This window comes from Oncorhynchus clarkii, chromosome 12 (genome assembly GCF_045791955.1).
Source record: "Oncorhynchus clarkii lewisi isolate Uvic-CL-2024 chromosome 12, UVic_Ocla_1.0, whole genome shotgun sequence".
Classification (NCBI taxonomy): Eukaryota; Metazoa; Chordata; class Actinopteri; order Salmoniformes; family Salmonidae; genus Oncorhynchus; species Oncorhynchus clarkii.
Genome location: NC_092158.1, coordinates 23237945 through 23255946, shown reverse-complemented (window position 1 = coordinate 23255946; position 18002 = coordinate 23237945). Strand labels below are relative to the sequence as shown.

Below are 18002 nucleotides of genomic sequence, written 5' to 3'. Positions count from 1 at the left end.
CAATGCTGCTATATTATCTACAGCCTATGACGATCCTCACCTTCAGAGGAGTCCACATTGAGGCCTGTGGAGCGGCTGCCACTCAATGAGGAGTTCTTCTCAGGCAGAGGGCCCAGGACAGACATAGACTGAGACAGTCTGTGACGCTGCAGGTTAGACTTGGGAGAAAACAGAGACTTCAGCTTGTTTTTCTTCTTTTTCTCTCCTTTGTCTGTACCCCCCTCTCCCTCCCCCTCGCTGTCCGTCAGAACCTGGATGAAGGACGGTACCACGGCAGACGCAGTGTCCGACAGACCCTCCTTTTTGCCTCGCACCTTGTCCTTGAACCTTCCCAGGCGGGAGTGCGGCTTTTCTGTAGCAGAGAGGTCGAACATGCTGGCTGTCATGTTATTCTTCATAAACTGGATGTCCACCTGCACCTCTCCCCGGTCTTTGTCTGGCTTGCCTGCCTTGTCCAGCAGTTTATGCCATCTGTCGAGAGAAAATCTGTATTATTTATCAAAACACTTCAACCGAATATAACTGGTATAAAACAAATGCTGTTCTTCTCCAAGAGATGTCACAAGAACTAAAGGTGTTAATGAATGTGAGACAGTGAAAAAAATAATCAACATAATATTATATGCCTGCCGTCTCCTCCACGGGTTCATGGCCATTGAAAATAACTTGTAAGTGAGCTCAGAAATAACTTGACATATGTAGGCATTAACCACTTCTTTTCAGAAAACACACACTGTTCAGACTGATCTGTCTGAACAATCCCAGTCTGCATAAGCAGAGGAAGGCTGAGGATCCAATAACGTATATTCACTTGCCTCTGGGCCTCCCCCTCCAGCTTTAAAAAAAGACAGTGTCTACATGGTGATAGCTTTTCACAAATAAAGAATGCTTTCACCCCTAGCATAGCTTTATTTAAGGATGCTATTTTGTCCCCTTTTTGTTACAGGGTTCCAAGTGGGTGTGAGACAGTGAAAAAAGGGTTTATCATAACCAAGTGAATAATTCCAGTAAGTAGGGGCTGATGCCATTTTTCCTTTTACTGTTTAGAGTTTCTCCATGGAAACGGTGATCAGTACAGTAGCTCTCTCTGAATTGGCCGGGTGGAGGGACCAGTGGAAATGACTGATGATGCGGTGAGTGTTCTGGAGAGTCAGTGTTTGGGCAATAATGATTCATACTAAATGTTCACCAGCAGGAACATTATGTATTTCATTCTATTTCTATCACTGTGCCGTCCTAATAAATTGTTGTCACTACTCTGTTAAGATTGAATATCATGCATTAAAACACTAATGTACCATAAAAGGCAACTTAAGGGGGAACCGGGTTCCAGGAGTGAAATAATTTTTCAATGTAAAATTTAATTGATAGATTACATTGGAGGGTTCTGAGAGTGATTTTTTTCCACCCCATGTCCCCCCTGCTACAGGGTATGCATGCTAAATATTGTCGCTGTCAATTCCAATCAATTTAGGTTCATGTTTAAATAATGACTTTAGAAATCCCCAGGCACTTGTCTATTTATGAATGTAGTTCACAAAATATAAAATCAGAATACCAGAAATATAATTCCTCTATGCCTAAAATCTGTTTCATTTAGAGGTTAGAATTCTTCATGTTGACTGGTTCAATGACCCTCAACAAATCACTATTGTATAAAACATCAAACAAGAGGGGTTAGTTTATCTGTTTGTATTCTACATGTCATTATTATGTTATTCTAGAAGGTACACACATCTGTCAAAACAATCACTGATTTATAGTTTGGAACTGAACAATTAAGAGCTGAGGCAGCAGTAAAAGTCTCTGCCAAGCAAAACCCATAAGGCCTGAGGTTGTCTGTTCCTCGAAAACTCTTTCCTGAAAAAACAACCCAGTTGAAGTCTGGAGGGAAATTAAAAAGGACAGGAAGAGACAGCTAGGGGCCTTAGATCTGCAAGGTTAGGATGTGTGTGTGTGTGTGTGTGTGTGTGTGTGTGTGTGTGTGTGTGTGTGTGTGTGTGTCAATGAGTACCCTCTTGGAGGTTACAAAAACAAAATGGACAATGAACATGCAATGGAGACTGTATGAGAGAAATGTGAAAGATGTCACACACACACACACCTCCTCAGTCCTCACTTAATGTGGGTGTGTCCATGAGTAAACAAGTCATTTGTTTATGTAACACCTCTCCCATTGAGTCTAAAATACTTATCCAGCATGGAATATTAGGCACCTTCACACACCCTCCTTTCATGTTACTTAGTGACTGAATTCCCCCCAAATACTCATCCTGTCCTTCTACTCCTCCCTGCTAGTGTGTGGAATACTGAGCCAGAACGTCAGGGAAAGACATGCCTGCTCCTGGAATTTACTTAGGGGTCACATCGCTTACAGAAAAACGACATGACGTGGAAAATCACAACTTCACATTAAATTTAACATGAGAAATCATGTGAAAATGTGTTTTTGGAACACTTCACATGACAACATTTTTCACATGTAGTTTCATGATGTCACATGTTGCTTACATGTTGCCACATTAACTTCACATGTGATCATATGAAAACATGTGTTTTTGGAACACTTCACAAAAGGGATAGCAGTCAACTGTTATATTGTAGTAGCTGAGTAGTTACAGTACCAGTCAAAAGTTTGGACACACCTACTCATTCAAGGGATTTTCTTTATTTTACTATTTTCTACATTGTAGAATAATAGTGAATATATAAAAAACTATGAAATAACACATATGGAATCATGTAGTAACCAAAAAAGTTAAAATATATTTTTTATTTATTTATGTTTGAGATTCTTCAAAGTAGCCACACAAAGCTGCCTTGATGACAGCTTTGCGCACTCTTGGCATTCTCTTAACTTCTTGCGACTAGCAATCCCGTATCCGGGAGCGTAATCATAGCCTCAAGTGCATTACCATAACGCAACTTTCCTATTCATGAAAATCGCAAATGAAATGAAATAAATATATTCAAACACAAGCATAGCCTTTTGTTAACAACACTGTCATCTCAGATTTTCAAAATATGCGTTACAGCCAACGCTAGACAAGCATTTGTGTAAGTTTATCATGGCATAATGCTATGCTAGGCTCTGCTGGCAGCAGGTAACATTTTCACGAAAATAAGAAAAGCAACCAAATTAAATAATTTACCTTTGAAGAACTTCAGATGCTTTCACTCAGGAGACTCCCAGTTAGATAGCAAATGTTCTTTTTTTCCAAAAATAATATTTTTGTAGGCGAAAAAGATCCCGTTTGTTCATCAGTTTTGGCTGAGAAATCGACCGAAAAATACTTCAACTATAACGCCAAACTTTTTTCAAAATTTGCTCCATAATATCGACAGAAACACGGCAAACGTTGTTTAGGATCCATCCTCAAGGTGTTTTTAACATATGTATTCGATAATATATCTGTCGAGGCAATTGGTTTCTCATAAGAAGCGATTGGAAAAATGGCTACCTCAGTATTTTACGCAAGATTTCTCCGGGAGACACCATGTGACCACTCGCTATATATGGTCCCTTACAGCCATTCTCCAATGGAAATGCCAAAAAAGACGTCACAATGCTGTAGACACCTTGGGGAATGCGTGGAAAACGTAAGCTCATTCGTAGCTCATTCACAGCCATATAAAGAACCATTGGCATGAGGCGGTTTCAAAAAATTTTGCACTTCCTGATTGGATTTTTATCTGCGTTTCGCCTGTAACATCAGTTCTGTGGCACTCACAGACAATATCTTTGCAGTTTTGGAAACGTCAGAGTGTTTTCTTTCCAAAGCTGTCAATTATATGCATAGTCGAGCATCTTTTCGTGACAAAATATCTTGTTTAAAACGGGAACGTTTTTCATCCAAAAATAAAAATAGCGCCCCCTATATCCAGCATCTTTAGGTAGTCACCTAGAATGCATTTCAATTAACAGGTGTGCCTTCTTAAAAGTTAATTTGCGTAATTTCTTTCCTTCTTAACTTCTCTAGGATAGGGGGCAGCATTTGGAATTTTGGATGAAAAGCATGCCCAAATTCAACTGCCTGCTACTCATCCCCGGAAGATAAGATATGCATATCATTAGTAGATTTGGATAGTAAACACTCTGAAGTTTCTAAAACTTTGAATCATGTCTGTGAGTATAACAGAACGTATGTACCAGGCGAAACCCCGAGGACAAACCATTCAGATATTATTATTTTTTTGAGGTCACCCTCTTTTCAGTGGGTTTTCATTGGGAATACAGTTTTCTTAGGGACTTGCTTGCAGTTCCTACCGCTTCAACTGGATGTCACCAGTCTTTAGAAATTGGTTGAGGTTCTTCCTTTGTGTAATGAAGAAGTACGGCCATCTTGAACGAGGGTCACTTGATGTGTACCGTTTGATAGAGGCGCATGACCAGAAAGCATGCTTCAGTTTCTTTTCTTCCTGTATTGAACACAGATCATCCCGTCTTCAATTTTATTGATTATTTACTTTAAAAAATACCTAAAGTTGTATTACAAAAGTAGTTTGAAATGTTTTGGCAAAGTTAACAGGTAACTTTTGAGATATTTTGTAGTCAAGTTGCGCAAGTTGGAACCGGTGTTTTTCTGGATCAAACGCGCCAAATAAATGGACATTTTGGATATATATGGACGGAATTAATCGAACAAAAAAGGACCATTTGTGATGTTTATGGGACATATTGGAGTGCAAACAGAAGAAGTTCGTCAAAGGTAAGGCATGATTTATATTTGTATTTCTGCATTTTGTGTCGTGCCTGCAGGGTTGAAATGTTCTCTCTTGTTTATGGAGGTGCTATCCTCAGATAATAGCTTTCGCCGAAAAGCCTTTTTGAAATCTGACATGTTGGCTTGATTCACAACATGTGTGGCTTTAATTTGGTAACTTACATGTGTGATTTCAGGAAAGTTTGATTTTTATAGGAATATATTTGAATTTGGCGCTCTGCATTTTCTCTGGCTTTTGGCCAAGTGGGAAGCTACCGTCCCACATATCCCAGAGAGGTTTTAATGTGTTTGAGCCAATCAGTTGTGTTGTGACAAGGTAGGGGTGGTATACAAAAGATGGTATTTTACCAAATAGGGCTAAGTCCATATTATGGCAAGAACAGCTCAGGTAAGCAAAGAGAAATGACATGCCATCATTACTTTAGGACATGAAGGTCAGTCAATGAGGAACATTTTAAAAATACATTTTTAAAAAACCTTCAAATGCAGTCGCAAAAACAATCAAGCGCTATGATGAAACTGGCTCTCATGAGTTACCTCTGCTGCAGATGATAAGTTCATCAGAGTTACCAGCCACAGAAATTGCATCCCAAATAAGTTCAAGTAATAGACATCTCAACATCAACTTTTCAGAGGAGCCTGCGTGAATCAGGCATTCATGGTCAAATTGCTGCAAAGAAACAACTCCTAAAGATGCCAATAAGAAGAGACTTGCTTGAGCCAAGTGGGAACCTGTCCTGGTCTGATGAGTCCAAATTTGAGACCGGTGTGTCTTTGTGAGACGCAGAGTAGGTGATCGGATGATCTCCGCATGGGTGGTTCCCACCCTGAAGCATGGAGGAGGAGGTGTGATGGTGTGTGGGTGCTTTGCTGATGACACTGTCAGGGATTTATTTAGAATTCAAGGCACACTTAACCAGGATGGCTACAACAGCATTCTGCAGCGTTATGCCATCCCAACTGGTTTGTGCTTAGTGGGACTATCATTTGGTTTTCAACAGGACAATGACCCAACACACCTCCAGGCTGTGTAAGGGCTATTTCACCAAGAAGGAGAGTGTTGTAGTGCTGCATCTAAAGAACTGGCCTCCACAGTCACCCAACCTCAACCCAATTGAGATGGTTTGGGATGAGTAAAACCACAGAGTGAAGGAAAAGCAGCCAACAAGTGCTCAGCATATTTGGAAACTCCTTCATGACTGTTGGTAAAGCATTCCAGATGAAGCTGGTTGAGAGAATATAGTGTGCAAAGCTGTCATCAAGGCAAAGAGTGGCTACTTTGAAGAATTGCAAATATATACACTTCAGTTCAAAAGTTTGGTGTCACTTAGAAATGTCCTAGTTTTTGTGTCCATTAAAATAACATCAAAATGATCAGAAATACAGTGGAGACATTGTTAATGTTGTAAATGACTATTGTAGCTGGAAACATATGATTTTTAATGGAATATCTACATAGGTGTGTTATCCCATCCAATTTGATCATTTTAATAAGGCTAACTGATCATTAGAAAATCATTTTGCAATTATGTTAGCACTGCTGAAAACTGTGGTTCTGATTAAAGAAGCAATAAAACAGGCCTTCTTTAGACTAGTTGAGTATCTGGAGCATCAGAATTTGTGGGTTCGATAACAGGCTCAAAATGGCCCGAAACAAAGACCTTTCTTCTGAAACTCGTCAGTCTATTCTTGTTCTGAAAAACAAAGGCTATTCCATGAGAGAAATTGCCAAGAAACTGAAGAGCTTGTACAATGCTGTGTACTACTCCCTTCACAGAACAGCGCAAACTGGCTCTAGCCAGAATATAAAGAGGAGTGGGAGGCCCCGGTACACAACTGAGCAAGAGGACAAGTACATTAGAGTGTCTGGTTTGAGAAGCAGACGCCTCACAAGTCCTCAACTGGCAGCTTCATTAAATAGTACCCGCAAAACACCAGTCTCAACGTCAACAGTGAAGAGGCGACTCCGGGATGCTGGCCTTCAGAGGCCGACATCTCCATCGTCCATGTTCCCCCTTTAGAAAATAGTTAAGGGAGGGCTTGAGAATTGGCAGCTAGTGAGAATTGGCAGTGAGGCTGTTTAAACATTACCAGTTATCTGCTTTAAGTCAAACATAATACAGTCTGTGTGGGAGCTGGTAAGGCCACAGTCAAGTCCCTACCCCCTGAGAGGGAGGGAGACCACAGAGGCAAAAATGTGTTTGTTTTTCACCAAAAAACACTCCAGAATGTGAGGCCAAGTCTGGATTTGGGCCCCGCAGAAATCAGGTACACCACAGTCAACAATGAGAAATCAGAGCAGAACAAACTATGAGAAAACTTCCTCAATATGGCTCAAAGTGTGTGTATATTGGTTTTATATAATATTTTATGAAGCACTCAAAACGATAATCCTGTGGGATGCTGCAAACGTTGATAGCCATTGTATGCCATGGCTAAGGTGTATGAACCAGGTTGTATGAGTTGGCATGGATATCCTTTGACCAGAAAAAGAAAAACATTTTTGAGAGGCTTTGAGGAGTGCATATGAAAGTAGGTCTGGGAAGAATTCAGGTCTGAGAAAACATGTTCTGCTGAAGTTTGGCATTTGAGCTAAAGGGCAACGATAACAATAATGTCAGATGAACCTATCACTGTCACACAGCAAAAAGGACTATCAGCCGTGGAGATCCTCAGCCCTGTCTCCAGACTGACTCCTACTCAGATTGCATGAGACCAATTACTATCATGGAGAATGCACTTTCAAGTGGAACTGACAGCATTTTAGCACCAGGAAGAATATGACAAAATGTAAAAAGAATCTGACAAGCGAGCATTAGATATGGTCATTTTTAAGTTTTCATAAATTCTTAGAACGTTTGGGAATTACATATACTAAAATAATTTGTGGAAATTCTATAGCAAAATAGAGTGGGAAAGTGGCCATGCGTTTGGACAATTAATAGACACCACAGTAAATAAAACATCTGTCTCATCCAGGACTGGAGTATACGCAGACCGGTGCACCATAGCCAATCAGAACTACAGTAGGCCTTATGCAAACAAGCCATTTGCACACAGGCCTGCCATCATTCACTTTGAATTGGACTGTGTGTTTACAGACAGTTGCAACAGCGCGACATTAGATCATTAAGACTCATTCGCCAAAAGCCACAAAAATACACCTTGAATGGATTTCTGTAAATATGTCAATACCACTTACATTTGCAAACTTTACATTCCTATTGATCCAACCATGAAAAAAATAAGCTCTCTCTCCCTTAGTTATGCACATCAACAACAAAAATATCAACTAATGTTAGCCAGGGAAAGATGAGCTAACATCTAACAAAGGAACATTAGATAAACCCTCAAACATTTTCAGCTAGTTGGCCTTCAAAATTGCACTGATAACAATTGGGAATTGTAGCCTACTTGTCCTTCTGCAGCTTGCCTGCCAACAATAATGCATGCTTGTCTCAACCAAGCACCCAAAGCTAACTGGCTAAAGTTGGCTAGCTAGCTACTTCCAGACAAATGAGAGAACACCTCACTCTGACCATTTTACTCGCCCTACCAGAGTTGGTTAGGCTGTTTACATGTTATCTAGAGCGTTTGTGACTAACTATTACTTCATTGCCTACATTTATTGACACCGGCCATAATCAGCGGATGTTGCGCATATGTAAATTCATCAGTTATTCTGTGCTCTGGCACACTCAGATGAGAGTGCTCTGAAATTGGAGTAGATAGATAGCCAGAGTGAATTTGCGAATGCAAGAGATATGCTAACTGAATAACAGTTGTTCAAGTTCTTGCTAGCTATTCCAAATGACACCTGCATCTCTAGCTGTGTATAGCCATAGAAAAACAACGAGGGGCAAAATGTCAGTCACTCACCCACTCCTCGAATGACATGACATCCTCCTAGCAGCTAGCTAACGTTAGGCTCCATGTTTTTAGCTTGCTATATCAATAGATGCGCTAACCTATTAGCCACATTATGACTGACTTGTGATCATTGCCCTTGCTTGTTTGATTGTCATTCCCAGTCTTAGTTACATTTGTCCATTTCTGTCAAAAAATATTGAGCCATAAAGGTAATCAGAAAGATACAATAACCAAAGTAGACATACTCTAATACAGTCTAACCAAGAAGCGCTCTCCTTACACATACAAAAGACCCAGCAATATTCACTTTCAAGAGTGCCCCCTTCCCAGACATCAGTGTGTTGGCGTGCACATCACCTGCTGTTGTGTATAGCAGCTAAATAAGCTATTGACGTAGAGACAGCTTAGTGGGATGTATACTGAACAACAATATAAATGCAGCATGCAACAATTTTAATGATTTTACTGAGTTACAGTTCATATAAGGAAATCAGTCAATTGAAATAAATTAATTAGGCCTTAATCTATGAATTTCACATGACTGGGCAAGGGCCCTGTCATGGGTGGGCCTGGTAGGGCCTGGCTCCCCAACAGATTGAGTTTTTCCTCACAAAAGGGCTTCATTACAGACAGAAATATGCCTCAGCACCCCCTCAGACAATCTCGCAAGTAAAGAATCCGGATGTGGAGGTCCTGGGCTGACGTGGTTACACGTACACGTGGTCTGCAGTTGTGAGGCCGGTTGGACATACTGCCAAATTCTCTAAAGTGACGTTGGAGGCGGCTAATGATAGAGAAATTAACATTCAATTATCTGGCAACAGCTCCTGGACATTCCTGCAGTCAGCATGCCAATTCCACACTCCCTCAAAACTTGAGGCATCTGTTGTATTGTATTGTGTGACAAAGCTACATATTTTAGTGGCCTTTTATTGTCCACAGCACAAGGTGTACCTGTTTAATCAGCTTCTTGATATGCCACCCCTGTCAGGTGGCTTGATTATCTTGGCAAAGGAGAAATGCTCACTAACAGGTATGTAAACAAATTTGAGCTCAAAATGAGATAAATATATTTGTGTGTATGAAAAATGTCTGGGGTATTTTATTTCAGCTCATGAAAGATGTGGCCTACACATTACATGTTGCGTTTATATTTTTGTTAGTTAGACTGTGTCAGCAATAAACTGTCCAGCAAATCCTTCCCAGTCATTCTACCATTGAGCAAGGAGCAATAATGAGGAAGGTCAGCCAGAGGCTTCAGTAATGCAAACCCATTGGTTAATTGGTTAGGAGAGGAGGCCTGTAATAAAATCAATGAGTTCCTTTACAGATATTCAGAAAGGGAGAGAACACTGATATGTACTAAAGACTCATAGGAGAGGCAATTAGTGAGGTATTGACTTTGGGGACTTCCTAAAAACACGCAACTTCGATACATCTACGTCCAGAAGTCACTTTTCATAGCAGGTTAGGAACATTTTTCTTAACCCTTTTCCTAACCTTAAACTAATTCTCATAACCTGCTACGACAAAGTCACTTCCAGTCATAGCTGTATCGAAGTGTATATTTGGTAATCTCCCTCATAATGGGATGTTGTGCTCATCACAAGCTCCACTGTTATGATTGGGCTAAATCAGTAGACTTGCCCAGGCTGCTAAAACAAACAGTGTCACCCAATGGGAGGTGAAGGCAAGAGGAGCGAAGTAAAAAGCAACGGGAGAAAGCACTTATTCCATAGGCTTGTTTCACTCTAACAACTGGTTGTTGCACCTCTGCTGGGTGAATTAACTGACAGTAAAACTGTAGGACAACATTTTTAGGCCTATGTCCTGCTCTTATAACTTACTACATTATAACATTTTGGTTACATGTTGAGTCAGATGATTATTACTCAATTGGAATATGGTGCAGTCCCTGTTCTTGTATAATTACAACCCCTATTGATGACAAATATTGGTGACATTGTGGCGCTCCATTATTGCCTTAGGCTATTTCAACAACTACAGTGATTCATTTTAAAGGGAATTGTGGAACTCAAAGCCCTTTCTGGAGCAATCTAGAAATAGTAAGGCTGTGACTATTACTGGACAGAGACGAGAACACTCACTCAGTCTTATTACGGGATTTAACCTCGCTGAGCTCCAACAGGTTGATGACTGCTTGGCCGAGCAACTTGTCAGGTCCCACGAGAGCCCGGTGCATTACGTGGACGTGCAACGTACACTTTTCTGTGTTACCGTTGTGGAAGAGCGGCAGCTCGAACGTGGCCTCTTCTTTCCACACCGGTGCCACGCTCTTCTCTGCCACCGATGTAGCGAATTTATCCTTGGCCACCTGCATGATGGCGTATGCGTCGTTGGTGCCATTTTTCCCCTTTATCCTCAGGCTTCTTGCCTGAACCACAGTTACCTGTACACTGGTTGGATAACACTGTCGGCTCTGGTCTGATAGAGACATGGCTGACAGTTACGGAGGTTTAGCCCGAGGAAAACCAATACCGTCTAGAAACGTTTCGGTGTGCTAAGTAGATACATTAGAGTACCTCGCCAGAGAAAAACCTTTTACTTATGGAAAGTTGCGGAAACAGCTGAGTGGGCGTGGTATGTTGTACAGGATGTACGGCAGACTTTTGCAAGACAGGTCATTTGCTGAGCCAAGGTACTCCCCCAGATTAACGGAGCTCGATTTTGGATCGAATGCCTGAGCTGAGAAATATACCTCCCATATTATGAGGAAACGTTATCCACTAGAAGAATATAGTATAAACGTCATATTAAAGTAGTAAGCTATTAATAAAAAGTTGGTTTTAATTTACATTTCCTGCTGAACAATGAAATTGGTTGAAATCATGGTACAGTAAAAAAAAAAATAACAATAATAATAAAAAAGAGTGGTGGTATTCAAAATAGTGTTCGGAAAAAATATATTATGAACGTCCCTTTTTCAGGACCATGTCTTTCAAAGAAAATTCGTAAAAATACAAACAACTTCACAGATCTTCACTGTAAAGGGTTTAAACACTGTTTCCCATGCTTGTTCAATGAACCATTAACAATTAATGAACATGCACCTAAAGAATGGTCGTAAAGACACTAACAGCTCAAGCAATTAAGATCACAGTTATGAAAACTTAGGACACTAAAGAGGCCTTTCTACTGACTCTGAAAAACACCAACAGAAAGATGCCCAGGGTCCCTGCTCATCTGCATGAATGTGCCTTAGGCATGCTGCACGGAGGCATGAGGCCTGCAGAAGTGGCCAGGGAAATAAATTGCAATGTCCGTACTGTGAGACGCCTAAGACCTAAGACATCGCTACAGGGAGACAGGACGGACAGCTGATCGTCCTCGCAGTGGCAGACCACGTGTAACAACACCTGCACAGGATCGATAAATCCGAACATCACACCTGCGGGACAGGTACAGGATGGCAACAGCAACTGCCCGAGTTACACCAGGAACGCACAATCCGTCCATCAGTGCTCAGACTGTCCGCAATAGGCTGAGAGAGGCTGGACTGTGGGCTTGTAGGCCTGTTGTAAGGCAGGTCCTCACCAGACATCACCGGCAACAACGTCGCCTATGGGCACAAACCCACTGTCGCTGGACCAGACAGGACCGGCAAAAAGTGCTCTTCACTGACGAGTTGCAGTATTGTCTCACCAGGGGGGATGGTCGGATTTGCGTTTATCATCGAAGGAATGAGCATTACACCGAGGCCTGTACTCTGGAGCGGGATCGATTTGGAGGTGGAGGGTCCTTCATGGTCTCGGGCAGTGTGTCACAGCATCATTGGACTGAGCTTGTTGTCATTGCAGGAAATCTCAATGCTGTGCGTTACAGGGAAGTCATCCTCCTCCCTCATGTGGTACCCTTCCTGTAGGCTCATCCTGCCATGACCCTCCAGCATGACAATGCCACCAGCCATACTGCTCGCTCTGTGCATGATTTCCTGCAAGACAGGAATGTCAGTGTTCTGCCATGGCCAGCGAAGAGCCCGGATCTCAATCCCATTGAGCAGGTCTGGGACCTGTTGGATCGGAGGGTGAGGGCTAGAGCCATTCCCCCCATAAATGTCCGGGATCTTGCAGGTGCCTTGGTGGAAGAGTGGGTTAACATCTCACAGCAAGAACTGGCAAATCTGGTGCAGTCCATGAGGAAGAGATGCACTGCAGTACTTAAAGCAGCTGGTGACCACACCAGATACTGACTGTTACTTTTGATTTGACTCCCCTTTGTTCAGGGACACATTATTCAATTTCTGTTAGTCACATGTCTGTGGAACTTGTTCAGTGTATGTCTCAGTTGTTGAATCTTGCTATGTTCATACAAATATTTACATATAAAATAAAATTTAAATAAACGCAGTTGACAGTGAGAGGACATTTCTTTTTTTGCTGAGTTTACATGCACATATTTTATCAGACCCACTAATGAAAACACTATATAATCCAAGACAGGACAGTATAGGTTTACACATGTGAGAATTAGTATCTCCTACCAACCTGTTCCTGATAGCTAACCTATGTACAGTTGAAGTTTGAAGTTTACATACACCTTAGCCAAATACATTTAAACTCAGTTTTTCACAATTCCTGACACTTAATCCTAGTAAAAATTCACTGTCTTAGGTCAGTTAGGATCACCACTTTATTTTAAGAATGTGAAATGTAAGAATAATAGTAGAGAGAATGATTTATTTCAGCTTTTATTTATTTTGTCACATTCCCAGTGGGTCAGAAGTTTACATACGCTCAATTAGGATTTGGTAGCATTGCCTTTAAATTGTTTAACTTGGGTCAAACGTTTCAGGTAGCCTTCCACAAGCTTCCCACAATAAGATGGGTGACTTTTGGTCCATTCCTCCTGACAGAGCTGGTGTAACTGAGTCAGGTTTGTAGGCCTCCTTGCTCACATACACTTTTTCAGTTCTGCCCACAGATTTTCTATAGGGTTGAGGTCAGGGCTTTGTGATGGCCACTCCAATACCTTGACTTTGTTGTCCTTAAGCTATTTTGCCACAACTTTGGAAGTATGCTTGGGGTCATTGTCCATTTTGGAAGACCCATTTGCGACCAAGCTTTAACTTCCTGACTGATGCCTTGAGATGTTGCTTTAATATATTCACATAATCTTCCATCCCCATGATGCCATCTATTTTGTGAAGTACACCAGTCCCTCCTGCATCAATGCACCCCCACAACATGATGCTGCCACCCCCATGCTTCACGGTTGGGATGGTGTTCTTTGGCTTGCAAGCCTCCCCCTTTCCCCTCTAAACATAATGATGGTCATTATGGCCAAACAGTTATATTTTTGTTTCATCAGACCAGAGGACATTTCTCCAAAAAGTATGATCTTTGTCCCCATGTGCAGTTGCAAACCGTAGTCTGGCTTTTTATGGCGGTTTTGGAGCAGTGGCTTCTTCCTTGCTTAGCAGCCTTTCAGATTATGTCGTTATAGGACTCGTTTTACTGTGGATATAGATACTTTTGTACCTGTTTCCTCCAGCATCTTCACAAGTTCCTTTGCTGTTGTTCTGGGATTGATTTACACTTTTCGCACCAAAGTACGTTCATCTCTAGGTGACAGAACGCCTCTCCTTCCTGTGCGGTATGAGGGCTGCGTGGTCCCATGGTGTTCATACTTGCGTACTATTGTTTGTAAATATGAACGTGGTACCTTCAGGCATTTGTAAATTGCTCCCAAGGATGAACCAGACTTGTGGAGGTCTACAATTTTTTTCCTGATGTCTTGGCTAATTTCTTTAGGTTTTCCCATGTCAAGCAAAGAGGCACTGAGTTTGAAGGTAGGCCTTGAAATACATCCACAGGTACACCTCCAAATGACTCAACTGATGTCAATTAGCCTATCAGAAGCTTCTAAAGCCATGACATCATTTTCTGGAATTTTCCAAGCTATTTAAAGGCACAGTCAACTTAGTGTATGTTAACTTCTGACCCACTGGAATTGTGATAGAGTGAGTTATAAGGGAAATAATCTGTCTGTAAACAATTGTTGGAAAAATTACTTGTGTCATGCACGAAGTAGATGTCCTAACCGGCTTGCCAAAACTATAGTTTGTTAACAAGAAATGTGTGGAGTGGTTAAAAACTAGTTTTAATGACTCCAACCTAAGTGTATGTAAACTTCTGACTTCATCTGTATGTCAGTCAAATCATCATGTCTGTAATGTCAAACCCAGCTTCACCAGGACAGGTCTAGTGAACCATGAGCCTGCAGGCAATATCTATCCAGTCACTCAAGGTCAATTATTTTTAGGGAGCATTGAGGAGATAAAATGTATCTCTGCACAGCCACCATAATGTGGCTCCAATGTACCTTACCCATCTCTATTTACATCAGAACAATTATTTTTCTAGTAGAAATTGACTCAAGACACTGCTAGACCAGTTTAAAAGTCTGTATCAGAGAAGGTTCATTTTGACTTATGGAAGAGAACTGAATTGCCTCTTTGGGAAAAAACTAAACATCCAATCATGGTTTAAGTTCTAAAACTATCTCACAGTACAATAAATATCTTCTCAGTGTTATCCTGGAAACCCATTTGCCAGTTAAGATTGATTCTTGAGGCATTCTGTATTGAAAGAGGTGGTTTATAATCATTCTGGATTTCTGCCCCCTGCTGAATGTTGAATGTCCATCTTCCACATATACCTTCAGGGCTTTCTTATATATCTCATGCAAATGTCTAACTTTAATGTTGATTTACATAATAACATTCTATCTCAACTTATCACCACTTACGTAACAATGTGATATAACAGCCCAATATCTACAATAAATGCATAGTATGGTTACACATAATTAAATTATGTAGTTTGATCATAATAAGATCTTACATACACACTTTGAGTAAACTAACTCAGGCAGCAAATGTGTAGAGGTTGCCCCCTACTGCACACAAATATAATACACCAATAAAGGCATTTGACAAGGTTGTCCCCACTCAAGCACAAGTAAAGCACATCATGTGTCCTAGGTTTGGTCCGACAACAAGCAGCCTATGAGTTATCATTGTAAAAATGTGTCTATTCTGTGGAGAGATGGTGGTGGTAGTAGTATGTTAGATTTCTCTTAAGGTTAGAACCATGGTTGCTGTGTTGTAGTTCTGATAGAAAGATCTGGGTCTTGGTAAGGCTTATCCAGTCCTGTGATGCCCCTCTTTGATCTTGACGTCTTGAGTGTTACAGAGAAAGGAACTCCATTACCATCACAGTCAATGGCACAGAGGATCAAACATTTACCCAGCTGCATGGATCTCAGAATGATACAGTACAGCATGCAATGTTACATTGACTTTGGACAGTTTGTACGTTGACTATTAACTCTGTGTGAAGGCATCCGCTGGAATAGCTCAACAAGTTGTTTAAAAAAAATACGTGTGACACAATAATTGCTGACTATATCATGGCACACCCTGAGAAGAAAGTTAATATTTTACTTGAGACCAATAGCAGAGTCTTATTATTACAAAATGAGAGTTCCACAGCTTTGATATCTGTGGAACATCTGCACTCTCAACAGGAGGGGTTGCTGGGCGGCCGTGTCTATGGATTTTCTTGGGTATGCAGGGCCGCATCTGAACACACACACAGGGCACTGCCTGTTCACCACGCTATCACACACACATAGGCCACTGCCTGTTCCCCCCGCTATCATCCAGAGGCAACGGCAGCACAGGTGCATCACAGCTGGAACAGAGAGACTGAAAAACAGCTTCTATCTCAAGGCCATCAGACTGTTAAACAACCATCACTAGCACATCAGAGGCTGCTGCCTGTAGGTATGGACTATAAATCACTGGCCACTTTATGGAATGGAACACTAGTCACTTTAATAATGTTTACATATCTGGCATTACTTATCTCATATGTATATACTGTTTTCTATACTGCTACGGTATCGTAGTCACTTAATAATGTTTACATATCTTACATAACTCATCTCATATGTATATACTGTATTCTATACTATTCTACTGTATCTAAGTCTGTTCCGCTCTGGCATTGCTCATCCATATATCTGTTCTTAAAGATAACCTGGCTCTCAGTATGTCCAAAGGGGTAAAATAAGTTTTCTATAAATTGTAACATGGAAATACTCACTTCTACAGTCTTCCTCCAGCACCTCCTGTATCAGGTGTTGGACTGGCGAGGGTCTGTGGTTGTTTCTCTCCTGCCCTGGATTCTCTGGTAGACCTCAGAGTCCAGAAGAAGATGCCTCTGCCTGGGGACATCACAACTGTGACAAATATCTAAGAGCGGAGAATAATTATGCAATTATTACATTTGTCATACACTACATACAGATGTCTTCTCTTTTGTTAGTACAAATGCAACTGTAATTGGAAGAGTCACCTGTCCCTGCATGGGGCAGCATACAGAGTAGCCACATGGGGGCAGAAAACTACTTTAATCACAATATATTGGCTATGACCTTAAAATCAATTTACTCTCCTGAGTCAGTCACCTCTTGTTGATTTTGGGGATATGATCAGTCTTCCTTACCACAAGATTCATGGGAGACATGTCTAGGTATGGAAGTCAAGTTAGGCAGAATGTTCTGTACAGGCGCTGTACTGGAATATTGCTGTTTGCTGTAGTTCTCATTACTCTCTCAACTGGCTTTTAAACCTTGCGTTACAACAATCTAGAGACAATATTAAATAATTCAAAACTTCCTATAGCTGCTTCAATCTGTATTGAGTATAGTCACATAGTCATATATTTATATAAATTAATATCAGAAATATATATCAATAGATCTCTATACAGTAAAGAGAAGACTAACTCCTGAAGAAGAGCTTCACCTCTGGTCAGTCCAAAGACTGATTTAGGTCTGGGATGGAGGGACAGGGAGAAACCATTTGAACAGAACCCAATTTGAAATAGTCATGTGAAGTGAATATAAAACTATTCTCTATTAGTGTGGTAGCCTACCTCCCTGAGAGGCTCCAACCTACCTACCTGTGTATGAGCAGTTTTAGCTGTGGTCTGGAGCTCTTGATGTTGTTCTGAGCCTGCACATGCAGGATCCCTGCAGTAGTCTCTCTATTATGACATCACCCACTCGCCAGTCAGGGTCACCAGTCAGGGTCACCACTGTCATCAGGCACCTGGAGAGATGAAGCTAAGTAAATCCAGTGACCTGACAAATGCAGATACAGCAAGAGAGGTGGTACGGCAGCTGAGCGCCCTTGCACTTGTGAGATAGGGAGCCTCCACCCAAGAACATCTGTACATGAAGAGATTGTATCTCTGTCAGTAAGTTGACTTACTGGTAAACACTAGAGTAATATATAACATACTGTACAGTTAAAACCTTATGCCTGTAGTATTTTACAATAATGTAGACCTATGATATTGCTTTTCCAATGTCTGTCTA

At 41.1% G+C, this 18002-nt stretch overlaps 1 protein-coding gene across 1 annotated transcript in view; it reads right to left on the bottom strand.

The window, feature by feature from the left end:
• Positions 1 to 11128, bottom strand: part of LOC139422901 (uncharacterized) — a 35407-nt gene extending 24279 nt beyond the window's left edge. The window contains exons 1-2 of the mRNA XM_071174363.1: positions 10703 to 11128; positions 41 to 471 (exon numbers count right to left, since the gene is read on the bottom strand). Of these exons, the coding sequence (XP_071030464.1) occupies positions 41 to 471; positions 10703 to 11052 (781 nt within the window). The 5' untranslated portion in view covers positions 11053 to 11128. The remainder of the gene's footprint in view (positions 1 to 40; positions 472 to 10702) is intronic.
• Positions 11129 to 18002: the final 6874 nt, after the last annotated feature.